Source organism: Electrona antarctica (genome assembly GCF_951216825.1).
Source record: "Electrona antarctica genome assembly, chromosome: 2".
In the NCBI taxonomy this organism is placed as follows: Eukaryota; Metazoa; Chordata; class Actinopteri; order Myctophiformes; family Myctophidae; genus Electrona; species Electrona antarctica.
In genome coordinates this window covers 35,930,528-35,944,122 of record NC_136807.1, presented here as the reverse complement: position 1 = coordinate 35,944,122, position 13,595 = coordinate 35,930,528, and the positions used below count along the sequence as shown (strand labels likewise).

At 43.4% G+C, this 13,595-nt stretch overlaps 1 protein-coding gene across 1 annotated transcript; it reads left to right on the top strand.

Moving 5' to 3' along the window:
* Window positions 1-362: 362 nt before the first annotated feature.
* LOC306933153 (uncharacterized protein) lies at window positions 363-12,969 on the top strand (the record flags this gene model as incomplete). Its single annotated transcript, XM_079515227.1, has 7 exons — window positions 363-729; window positions 2,515-2,856; window positions 4,563-4,691; window positions 6,672-6,719; window positions 8,973-9,020; window positions 12,513-12,542; window positions 12,929-12,969. The coding sequence occupies exons 1-7, from the start codon at window positions 465-467 to the stop codon at window positions 12,967-12,969; spliced, it is 903 nt and encodes a 300-aa protein (XP_079371353.1). The 5' UTR covers window positions 363-464.
* Between the last annotated feature and the right edge of the window lie 626 nt (window positions 12,970-13,595).

The following is a 13,595-nucleotide window of genomic DNA, read 5'->3' as shown; positions in this document are numbered from 1 at the left end:
TATGGTTATTATGGGGGGTCCACATTTCTAATGGCCTATGGTTATTATGAGCTGACCACCGGAGCTGAAATAACATTGAGCGGTGGTGAGTAAAAACAGAGAGAAGGCTGGGGGCGGTGGCGGTGGTTTGCTCTTCACCGCGGCTCGTGACGTCATGTTGTAGTTCGGTGGTCAGTGGTCACCTCACCACCGAAAATCCAGACTATGAATGAGCCTTGAATCCTACTTAATTAACATCTGTGGACATTAAAGCAAACGGCATCAAAACAAGTCATTTTGATTTGGTTTTACGTTTTAAGGTGAACAATTAAAGCAAACGGCATCAAAACAAGTCAACAATTTTGATTTGGTTTTACGTTTTTCAAGGTGAACAACATCGGGCGGTCGGGCCTCCTCAGGACATCGTGCGGGCCGTAGAGGGAGGCGATGCGATCCTTCCGTGTATCATCAAACCACCGTATGACATGGAGAGAGGCAGTGGAGTGGAGTGGACCAGGCCCGACAGGCCCGACCTGGACCCACGACAGTACGTGTATCTCCGCCAGGACGGACGTTACATCGACGGCGTGGTGTACCCTGAGTACATACTCAGGGTGTCCCTGTTGGCCGAGAAGCTGCCCCATGGCGACATCTCCCTGAGGCTGTCCGGCGTGGAGCGCTCGGACCAGGGGACCTACCGCTGTTCTGTTCCCTACCTGGACATCAGCACTGAGATCAAGCTCCTTGTTGGTAAGATTTAACCTATTCTGACCCAGTGATGTAAACAGGTTTTCAATGTAATGAGTCCCAGGATGCAGGGGTGGTCTTTCAGATGAGTCCCAGGATGCAGGGATGGTCTTTCAGATGAGTCCCAGGATGCAGGGGTGGTCTTTCAGATGAGTCCCAGGATGCAGGGGTGGTCTTTCAGAAATGAGTCCCAGGGACATTTTATGTTATATTTTACTCCTTCAACAATGTTAGGAGTCATATTTTGCCATTTTTTACAAATTGCAGCATTTAACTCCCATTTCATTTTATATGGTTATAATGTGGTTATATTCATGTAGAAAACAGACAAGCTAGCAAAATAAACTAGAATAAAAAACAGTACAGTAGTGCATAGGTCGTTGTTTTATTGCGTCCCTTAACTATAAACTGCGTTTTGGGATGCAAAATGCACCCTATTTTAATCTCTGCAAGTGACCCTTTTTTGTGTTTCAAGCAATACGTTATACTTTAGCTATTGAAAAATAGCAGATCTACAAGGGGGGGGGGAACAACATGTTTTGAGATTGGGGTCCGTGGCCAAATACAGATGATTCTGGAGCTCCTTGACATTAAATAGTTTGAGAACGACATAGAAACATGTGGTATTTAAATGATTTAGAAAGAAGGCATTTGTAGAATCGTCCTCAGGTCTGAATGGGTTAATGTTCGTAATGAACCAGTGCTGGTCGTGTTTTATAGAAACATAACTAAGATTTGTCATCCATGAGAACGACATCCAATCCTCCTGTATAATAATTTAACATCCATGAGAACGACATCCAATCCTCCTGGATAATAATTTAACATCCATGAGAACGACATCCAATCCTCCTGTATAATAATTTAACATCCATGAGAACGACATCCAATCCTCCTGTATAATAATTTAACATCCATGAGAACGACATCCAATCCTCCTGTATAATAATTTAACATCCATGAGAACGACATCCAATCCTCCTGTATAATAATTTAACATCCATGAGAACGACATCCAATCCTCCTGGATAATAATTTAACATCCATGAGAACGACATCCAATCCTCCTGTATAATAATTTAACATCCATGAGAACGACATCCAATCCTCCTGTATAATAATTTAACATCCATGAGAACGACATCCAATCCTCCTGTATAATAATTTAACATCCATGAGAACGACATCCAATCCTCCTGTATAATAATTTAACATAAATGAGTACGCAAATAACTAAGTACATTATACATTTGTGACTATTAAAAAGGGTATCTTGGAAAAACAAAGAGAAGGTCCCGCACACTGTGCCAAAATGTTGCTCTTTATTGGGTCGACGTTTCGGTCGATTAGACCTTCATCAGACATTGCTTGTCTGTCCTGATGAAGGTCTAATCGACGCGGGCGGGCGGGCGGGCAGGCAGGCAGGCAGGCAGGTCCCTACTGGCCTACCAGGAGATTCTGGTAGACGCTGTCAGCCAGTTCTATCGTTGACACCATGTTAATGCCTGTGCTGTCACGTGAGGGTTAGGGGGTTAGGGTTAACCCTAACCCTAACCCCCTAACCCTCACGTGACAGCACAGGCATTAACATGGTGTCAACGATAGAACTGGCTGACAGCGTCTACCAGAATCTTCTGGTAGGCCAGTAGGGGCCTACTGGGCCCAGACGAATGGGTGACAATTCATGACAACTTGACAATTCAATGGATTGATAAGGTGGGTATCGGCTGGACAGACAGACAGACAGACAGACAGACCGACCATAACCATGTGTGTTCTATCTTGTAGGGTCTGTGTCTCAGCCGCGGATCTCTTCAAATGGCTCGTGGTTGACGTGTGATTCCGGCTGCTGGTTTCCGAAACCTGCAATGTCTTGGCTGGACAGTAACGGAAACGTCATCGATCCCGCTGGACCCTCGGTGCCGGACAGAACCTCCCTCCCCGCTGGACCCTCAGTGTCGGACAGAACCTCCCACCCCGCTGGACCCTCGGTGCCGGACAGAACCTCTCAACAATGCTATGAGGTCCATAGTACCGTGCCGGTGACTGGGCCTGGTCTGGTGACCTGTAGCGTTCACCTGCCACACTTCAACCACACTGTTGACGTCTCCTTCCACATCGTCATCTCAGGTAGCGTTTATTACGTCACTGTTTAACCGCATTGTCACACTTTAGCTATTGAAAAATAGCAGATCTAACAAGCTCGTAGCGCGGCACCGAGTGGCGCGCTACGAGCTTGTAGGTCTGCTATTTTTGAAAAATCGAAGAACCACTGACATAGAAACATGTCATGTTTTTAGAATCTGATCTCAGGTAAAAATGGGTTAACTCAAATCTTTGCTTCTGGGAGGGTCCCTGGAACTACATATTTTCAGATGGGGGGGGGGGGGGGGGGTGTCCCTGGAACTACATATTTTCAGATGGGGGGGGGGGGGGGGGGTCCGCAGCCAAATACAGATAATTCTGGGGGTCCTTGACGTGAAAAAGTGTGAGCACCACTTGATACAGAAAACTGTCATGATTTAGAAGACATTATTTGTAGAATCTAGTCTCGGGTCTAAATGGGTTGACACCTTGAAGAACCTCTGCAAACACCTCTGTAGCTTCGTTATCCAATCTTACAACAGCACCACGTCTCTGTGTGTACGTAACACTTTCCAACAAACTCCGGTAAACTCCCGAATAGTACCATCGCACCTGTATATTAGCTGTACTAATACTAGTATTGTCCGCTAAACTTGAGTTTTGCGGGCAAAATACAGTGCCCATAATTGCCTCTTTTCACGCACGTCTGTAATCCACGTAACTCGAGAGCCGTCCGTTTGCTCCACCGGCTTCACATTGGACACAAGCGTTCCACACCACCACAGGGTGTGCCGTGCCCGGCCTTGAGCCGGTCGGATACACAGTTGTCCAGAACCGCCACAAAAGGCTCTGCCATGAGCCAATTGATTGGCTCATGGCAGTCCCAACACCTGCCATTTGGTTACTTGGTCTTAGTTGATTACCTTTCACAGTCGGTTTGCACTCTTCAGACATTCTCCACAGACGATTTACCACTGACAAGGACTTTCCACAACCACCAAATCCCTCCCACCATATGCCATATTTCATGTCATATGAAAGCAGGGAATCATAGCTTCAAATCGACATATTGGTTGTTCAGTTTGACCCACCAGTTTTGGAGATATGGCTTATAGAGTAATGTCTTGTAGAGAAACAGCGAGTTGAGAAAACAGACTTGAAAGCTTCACATCTGTGGACTCTTAACATTACACCTAGCTATATGTTTAAGCATTTATTTCATATCTATTGTCAGCTCTGACACTTATTTCTCTAGTATGTGAAGAGTCTGCCTGTGATATTAACTCATTTTGGAAAGAAAAAAAAAATAGAAAACGTTTTTCTCCTCTGGTGAAAAGCTGGAATTTGCACGATGGCAGGCTCTCAGTCAAATCTGTTCACATTACTGCCTCAACCCCGACACTGCGCACCATGGGTGACAGGGCCTTCTGCACAGCTGCCCCTGAACTGTGGAATGCCCTCCCCGCACACTTGAGAGCGCCACAGTCAGTCGACTGCTTTCCCCCAAACCCACTGATTTTATTCCTTGACCCTCCATGTTCAATAACTGTTATCCTGTTTTCCTTGATGCTAAATTGTGTGCTTTTAATCGTGTAATGTTCTTTTTTTTTGCTTTGTTTCATGTTTTTGTCTACTGTAGCACTACTGTAGCAGATTCTGAGGAATGTAAAGTGCATTATAAATAAAATCCACTATTATTATTATTATTATTATTATTATTATTATTACAGTGTCATATCTATGTGTTTCAGAGCGTGACATTCCGACAGAGGGAGCATCAACTGGATCAGCAGAGATTGCAGTGATCGCTACACTGGTGTTCATTATCGTTATCTTAGTGGCAGGAGGTAGTTTCTACTATCGGAGGCGGAAGCATGCTGGTGAGTCTGGCACAGATTTTTATTTTATTTTAAATCTACCGTATTGTGCTGAATATATGAAATCGACGTATGTAAACGAGGTCGTACTCTCTCTCTCTCGTACTCGGAGATTAAAATATGGTGCATTTTGCATCCCAAAACGCAGTTTATAGTTAAGGGACGCAATAAAACAACGATCTCTGCATCCACGGGATGCACTACTGTACTACTGTACTGTTTTTTATTCTAGTTTATTTTGCTAGCTTTAGTTATAATAATCATTTATTCTTCTGTTTTCTACATGAATATAACCAGTTAACACTTTAAGCGGCCAGGGTTATTTAATCCATTACATTCATGCGCCCAGTCGATTTATAAACACGGACCCCTTTTCCGGACGGACCGGCGGAAGTGGTGGTTGTGTGTGTAGCAGCTAACAATAGCCACACCACTCTAGAGGCGATCGACAACAACGGGAGACAAGAATAAATCTATCGAGACTAGCGACTGGACCGCGGAGCGCCGTCTAACACAGGATCTTTTTTCATAAAAAGACGGGATGATTTAGATCGCGAGTTATGAACGTTTTAAGATTTTCGTTTTCATCAGCTAAACAGGGGAGGGAGTTTTTCGATGACGTCTCACTCTTGCGCGTCACTGAGGAGAGCCCAACAGGCGCGCCTGGGCTATACAGCCTGCATGCGATCTGTTCTCGTATCAATAAACTTCGTCTTTTGGACAATACTTCGTCCTGAGCGCCGGGCGTTACTAATAGAAAGGACAAAGAACTTCGTCCTGGGCGTTCAGGGTGTTAAATGCTGCAATTTGTAAAAATTGGCAAAATATGATTCCTAACGTTGTTGAAGTGGTACTCATATAAAATGTCCCTGGGACTCATTTCTAAAAGACCATCCCTGCATCCTGGGACTCATTACATTGAAAACCTATTTACATCACTGCGTACTATAATCGCAGTTCAGCTTTTAGGCATTAGATGCCACCGTTTCCGCTAAAGACAGTTTTCTGAATTTGAGTGTGTTCTGAAACCTTTTGAGCTGCAATGAAAACAGGCAAAAAATCCCCCCAACAGTGACATCTGCTGTTTGTGGTCTCTTATTACATCACAGTCCACAGGAAAGCAAAGCACAAAGTTACTATATTTACCCAGGGTATCTGGGCTAAGCTCAAGAACTTGTTTCCAGCCAGGCCCTGCTCATAGAACATTTCATGGTAGTGGTTCAATGCCTTGCTCAAGGGCACTTCAGCGGTGGTAATTTGAACGTGTCGGACCGCTGATTCGAACTGGCGACCTTCCGGTATCAAGACCGCTCCGCAATCCGTTCGGCCACCGCTGCCACACAGAACATCTGAGCACTTGGTTTGAGCCAGAAAACCCCAGACATACTGAAAATCTACTGAATGTTAAACGTTCAGGGTTGTTTGGGTGCATTTGAGTTCAGAAAACCTAAAAAATAAAATAAGAACATTTCAAAAACCTTTTTATATTTGTTATGTCACGATCCCTTTATCCCATTTTGACCTGAGATCAGATTCAAAAAATGTCTTCTACATCCTGACAGTTTTCTGAAAAAGCTGTTTCCATGTCAGTCGTTCGATTTTTCAAAAATAGCAGACCTACAAGCTCGCTATGAGCTTGTAGGTCATCAGAGCTGTCTTATATTCAGCGCAATACGGTATATTTGATAAATCATCCATCGATGCATCTATAATGATAACAATGATGTAACATACATTATGTGTCTATGTGGAAATGTAAATGATTGATGTCCAATGATTGATGACCAATCAATCACTGTCTCAGATCTCAAACCCTCAATGTACTGATTATATAAATCAAACATGTGTTCATGTAGTGTATGTATATTGGTATATATTGCATATATATTGCTCTAATGCTCTATGTTCATTTTTGTTTACAAAAGATGGAAAATAAATAAACAAGTCTGTTCAGTGTTTGAATTTGTCTACTTTGTTCTTCAGGGAACGACAGTGTGGAAGAAGCTGACGAGCTTCAGATGGCTCTGACAGGTATGATAATGTTTTCCCTTCTCTAGCTAAATAAAACACTAAGAGTTGCCCACCTGCCCCTGGCAGCTAAATAAAACACTAAGAGTTGCCCACCTGCCCCTGGCAGCTAAATAAAACACTAAGGGTTGCCCACCTGCCCCTGGCAGCTAAATAAAACACTAAGGGTTGCCCACCTGCCCCTGGCAGCTAAATAAAACACTAAGGGTTGCCCACCTGCCCCTGGCAGCTAAATAAAACACTAAGAGTTGCCCACCTGCCCATGGCAGCTAAATAAAACACTAAGGGTTGCCCACCTGCCCCTGGCAGCTAAATAAAACACTAAGGGTTGCCCACCTGCCCCTGGCAGCTAAATAAAACACTAAGAGTTGCACACCTGCCCCTGGCAGCTAAATAAAACACTAAGGGTTGCACACCTGCCCCTGGCAGCTAAATAAAACACTAAGGGTTGCCCACCTGCCCCTGGCAGCTAAATAAAACACTAAGAGTTGCCCACCTGCCCATGGCAGCTAAATAAAACACTAAGGGTTGCCCACCTGCCCCTGGCAGCTAAATAAAACACTAAGAGTTGCCCACCTGCCCCTGGCACGTAAATAAAACTTTCGGGCAGGTGGAGTTTGCTTTCAGGTTGCCAGACCAGGCAAGTGCTCATTTGAGAGGGAGACATAACCGTCTATAAACACAACATCAGATATCTGTCTAAACACCTGAACGTGTCCAGAGCTCTGTCTTCTATAAACACAACATCAGATATCTGTCTAAACACCTGAACGTGTCCAGAGCTCTGTCTTCTATAAACACAACATCAGATATCTGTCTAAACACCTGAACGTGTCCAGAGCTCTGTCTTCTATAAACACAACATCAGATATCTGTCTAAACACCTGAACGTGTCCAGAGCTCTGTCTTCTATAAACACAACACCAGATATCTGTCTAGACACCTGAACGTGTCCAGAGCTCTGTCTTCTATAAACACAACAGCAGATATCTGTCTAAACACCTGAACGTGTCCAGAGCTCTGTCTTCTATAAACACAACACCAGATATCTGTCTAAACACCTGAACGTGTCCAGAGCTCTGTCTTCTATAAACACAACACCAGATATCTGTCTAAACACCTGAACGTGTCCAGAGAGCTTTGTCTTCTGGTCTGTGGAATGTAAAATAAGAGCAATTTTCACTGTTGCCACACACAGTCATATTCATAGCTATGTAGGTATTTGGCATAAAAAATAAAGTAAAAGCAAAAAAACTACAAAAACAGTGTTAAATTGAACAGTAATTAAATTTTATAATGGACGATTTACTTTTCGGGCAAGTGGGCATGACCTGTGAGCAAGTAGAACATGAGGCGGTGGCTCAGCGGTAGAGTGGCTGGATGGCAACCGCAAGGTTCCCGGTTCGATCCCTGTGGGCTCCCCCAGAGTTAGTGTCGAAGTGTCCTTGAGTAAGACACTGAACCCCTGATTGCTCCTGATGTGCAGGTTGGTGCCTTGCATGGTTTCCTCCACCATTGGAGGGGAACCCCTTTTGGTGTTAGCATTATGTTATGCTTTAGCTATTGAAAAATAGCAGATCTACAAGCTTAGCTTGTAGGTCTGCTATTTTTGAAAAATCGAAGAACGACTGACACAGAAACATAGCTTTTTCAGAAAACTGTCTGATCTCAGGTCAAAATGGGTTAATACATTAAAACAAGGTTTGAGAATTACTGAATAGAACACAGGCCTTAGGTCTTAATGGGTTAATTGCTAAAGTGTTTCATACATTGAATGTTAATACTTAGGGATTTAATCTTAGAGTATATATGTATAGAGACGGCATCCGGAGGAAACCCTGAGGCGAAATAAATGGACATAGTGGCCGAATTTGGTATTGCAGCGTGGTCCCAAACACATGAACACGCTGGTCCGTTGACTATCATTGCGCACGTTCATGACGACACGTGAACGCTGTTTCATACGTGAACGCGTGCAATGATAGTCAACGGCCAGTGCGTTCATGAATTTGGGCCCAATCCATCCCAGAATGCACTCTGTTCCTACCCGGAAGGAGGAGTGAAATCGCCTCATGCGCTTTTGAGCAACTTAATGCAAGTGGATGGAGGAGAAATCCGGTGCCGTCTCTATTAATATATACTCTAAGGATTTAATCTGCATCCCTCCATTTTTGTTTACAAAAGATGGAAAATAAATAAAGAGATGCAAATAAAAAAGTCTGTTCAGTGTTTGAATTTGTCCTCTTTGTTCTTCAGGGAACGACCGTGTGAAAGAAGCTGACGAGACCAAGCCGGCTTGGAAAGGTATGATAATGTTTTCCCTTCTAAACACTAAGGGTTGCCCACCTGCCCCTGGCAGCTAAATAAAACACTAAGAGTTGCCCACCTGCCCCTGGCAGCTAAATAAAACACTAAGAGTTGCCCACCTGCCCCTGGCAGCTAAATAAAACACTAAGAGTTGCCCACCTGCCCCTGGCAGCTAAATAAAACACTAAGAGTTGCCCACCTGCCCCTGGCACGTAAATAAAACTTTCGGGCAGGTGGAGTTTGCTTTCAGGTTTCCAGACCAGGCAAGTGCTCATTTGAGAGGGAGACATAACCGTCTATAAACACAACACCATTGATTGATTGAAGAATTTATTAACAGTTTGCAGAATTACAGTACATTTCAAGCACAAACTCAATACAAAGGCTGTTAACTGTGAGTGGACGACCCAATTAAGCATTACACTTGTTTCCAATAGGGTCCACCATGTTCAAATCATCAAAACATTTAGAGACGTACAAATAGACACTTCTATAGACGGAACAGGAATTCATCAAAAAGGAGGTAAAAAGGGAAAATAAATATATACAGTGAGGGGAAAAAAGGGGGGGGCGGGGGGGGGGGGGGGGATATCTGTCTAAACACCTGAACGTGTCCAGAGAGCTCTGTCTTCTATAAACACAACATCAGATATCTGTCTAAACACCTGAACGTGTCCAGAGCTCTGTCTTCTATAAACACAACACCAGATATCTGTCTAAACACCTGAACGTGTCCAGAGCTCTGTCTTCTATAAACACAACATCAGATATCTGTCTAAACACCTGAACGTGTCCAGAGCGCTCTGTCTTCTATAAACACAACATCAGATATCTGTCTAAACACCTGAACGTGTCCAGAGCTCTGTCTTCTATAAACACAACACCAGATATGTCTAAACACCTGAACGTGTCCAGAGCTCTGTCTTCTATAAACACAACATCAGATATCTGTCTAAACACCTGAACGTGTCCAGAGCTCTGTCTTCTATAAACACAACACCAGATATCTGTCTAAACACCTGAACGTGTCCAGAGCTCTGTCTTCTATAAACACAACATCAGATATCTGTCTAAACACCTGAACGTGTCCAGAGCTCTGTCTTCTATAAACACAACACCAGATATCTGTCTAAACACCTGAACGTGTCCAGAGAGCTCTGTCTTCTATAAACACAACACCAGATATCTGTCTAAACACCTGAACGTGTCCAGAGCTCTGTCTTCTATAAACACAACACCAGATATCTGTCTAAACACCTGAACGTGTCCAGAGCTCTGTCTTCTATAAACACAACACCAGATATCTGTCTAAACACCTGAACGTGTCCAGAGCTCTGTCTTCTATAAACACAACACCAGATATGTGTCTAAACACCTGAACGTGTCCAGAGCTCTGTCTTCTATAAACACAACATCAGATATCTGTCTAGACACCTGAACGTGTCCAGAGCTCTGTCTTCTATAAACACAACACCAGATATCTGTCTAAACACCTGAACGTGTCCAGAGCTGTTTTCTATAAACACAACACCAGATATCTGTCTAAACACCTGAACGTGTCCAGAGCTCTGTCTTCTATAAACACAACACCAGATATCTGTCTAAACACCTGAACGTGTCCAGAGAGCTCTGTCTTCTATAAACACAACACCAGATATCTGTCTAAACACCTGAACGTGTCCAGAGCTCTGTCTTCTATAAACACAACATCAGATATCTGTCTAAACACCTGAACGTGTCCAGAGCTCTGTCTTCTATAAACACAACACCAGATATCTGTCTAAACACCTGAACGTGTCCAGAGAGCTCTGTCTTCTATAAACACAACATCAGATATGTGTCTAAACACCTGAACGTGTCCAGAGCTCTGTCTTCTATAAACACAACACCAGATATGTGTCTAAACACCTGAACGTGTCCAGAGCTCTGTCTTCTATAAACACAACACCAGATATGTGTCTAAACACCTGAACGTGTCCAGAGAGCTCTGTCTTCTGGTCTGTGGAATGTAAAATAAGAGCAATTTTCACTGTTGCCACACACAGTCATATTCATAGCTATGTAGGTATTTGGCATACAAAATAAAGTAAAAGCAAAAAAACAACAAAAACAGTGTTAAATTGAACAGTAATTACATTTCATAATGGACGATTTACTTTTCGGGCAAGTGGGCATGACCTGTGAGCAAGTAGAACATGAGGCGGTGGCTCAGCGGTAGAGTGGCTGGATGGCAACCGCAAGGTTCCCGGTTCGATCCCTGTGGGCTCCCCCAGAGTTAGTGTCGAAGTGTCCTTGAGTAAGACACTGAACCCCTGATTGCTCCTGATGTGCAGGTTGGTGCCTTGCATGGTTTCCTCCACCATTGGTGTGTGAATGGGTGAATTGATTCACAATCTATGTAAAGCAAAGGCGCTATAAAATGCACCATTTACCATACTTGCCTGACGGGCAAGTGCCTCTGAGACCTTAGTGTCAACTGCTGTGAAGGGTTGTATTATCAAAAACAAGATACTCGTCATGATTGACATAAACAAACATCCATTATTACAAATTAAAAAGTATATAAAAAAACGGTATCTCCTTAGGTGGCAAAATCACAGAACTTGCTATTTTGAGAGTGAACGTTGAACTCTAAATATACTGTCACTGTACAGATGTACCGTAATGCATTTTGTTAACCCATTTTGGGGCGGGAACACCTTTTGGTGTTTTAAAGCATTGTTAGCTATGTAAGGGATAATATCTGGCTAGGTGGTCATTATCGGGAGATAATTCACTGACAGGGAGTTTAACCACCGAGGCGAAGCCGAGGTGGTTACACTCCCTGAAGGTGAATTATAGGAAGTGAGTTGATCAAATAGAATCCATTTTCGGGTCCTGCTTCGTCTATTTCTCGCTCAAATGTTTTCAAAAACATTTTTAAGAGCAATGTTTAGCTGTAAATGACATTGTGTGTCACTAGTGTGTGTGTGTGTGTGTGTGTTTACATGGCTGTCATGTTGGAAACGGCAGTAAATCAAGCGGGGCGCAGCCGCGCAGCTGGTGCTCAGAGGGTTTGATTAGGCAGCGGTCAGTTATACAGCGGAGCGGCCATTATTGATTCACAGCTGAATTAAGCGATTGACCAATCAGAATCAAGCATTCAACCAAGCCATGTAATAATGAAAAATAGCAGATCTACAACTGTGCCTGAAAACTTTTAATATATATATTGTTACAGAGCGAGTTTATGACTCAAATCTTCGGTCGGCGGCCAATGTCATATATATTTGGGGTCCTTGACATGAATATGTTTGAGAAAGACAAAGTTTGAAAACTTTTTTTTAGACATTTTTTTAAATGTCGACGTCAGGACTAAATGGGTTAATGACTGTTACTTTTACAAATGTAATGCAGGTGACCGAACGGTTTTGTTACACTATTACGTATATGTGCTTTAAGCTCTGCAAAAACTCATTCATGGCTAAACTCTCATCCTTTTCTTTGCAGGTTCCAGGGAGACAGGCATCGGTGACTCTGGTAATTACTATATCTCTACAATAATGATGAAACAATCATACGTTGGGTCGATCATACTCTTATGTTTAATATCCAAATAGTAAAATATGCCATACATATAAGTTGTCCTGAGCCCAAGACGTTTGAGAACCACTTCCCTAGTGGTCAAAATGTTACATTGAATAAGATGACCGAAAGGTGCGTTTTTATGCACACGACATATGGTGAAAATATAACGATGATGATATATGTACCGTATATTGAGATTGTGTGTGGATTTGAAGGTGCACATCAAACTTTAACCCTTGTGAATGAAATTAATTTCAAACACAAAACTAGACTTCAACAAATAGGTCGACCAAACAGAAACCGTCTCTAAAGGCTGCTTTTTTCCTTTCCTCTTCCAGACTGTGTCTCTGAGACTGATGACTCTGGGGACGAGGAGTGAACTCAGCGGGGAGTGTGTGTGTGTGTGTGTGTGTGTGTGTGTGTGTGTGTGTGTGTGTGTGTGTGTGTGTGTGTGTGTGTGTGTGTGTGTGTGTGTGTGTGTGTGTCTGTCTGAGCCGTCCGTCATGACGTCTGTCAATCACCCAGCTGTCATCCTGCCGTTTTTAAATACCCCGTTGATTACGCCCCCTGGTGGAGAGAGACACAGCTGTGAAGGAAGGAGGAAGTCACACCCTCTGTTCTCACAGTGTTTGTCCCAGTGGCGTTTCCAGGAATTACATTTTGGGCAGGCAAGATATTGTCAGTGGTCAGTGTGGTTAGAGTGTCCGCCCTGTGACTGGGAGGTCGGGGTTCGATCCCCGGCCGGGTCATACCAAAGACTCGGTGCAACTGTTCTCTACAGTTGCAACTGTAGAGAACAGTTGCACCGCTCACTTCACAGGGGTGTGATTTTTATTATTACAGTAGAAGTTTACAGACCAAACTGTAAATAAAAGGTTTACATGACTTTCTGCCTCAGTCCGTATATAGCGAGCTGTAGTGAATAAGTACAGAACAGTTGCAACGCTCACTTCACAGGGGTGTGATTTTTATTATTACAGTAGAAGTTTATAGACCAAACTGTAA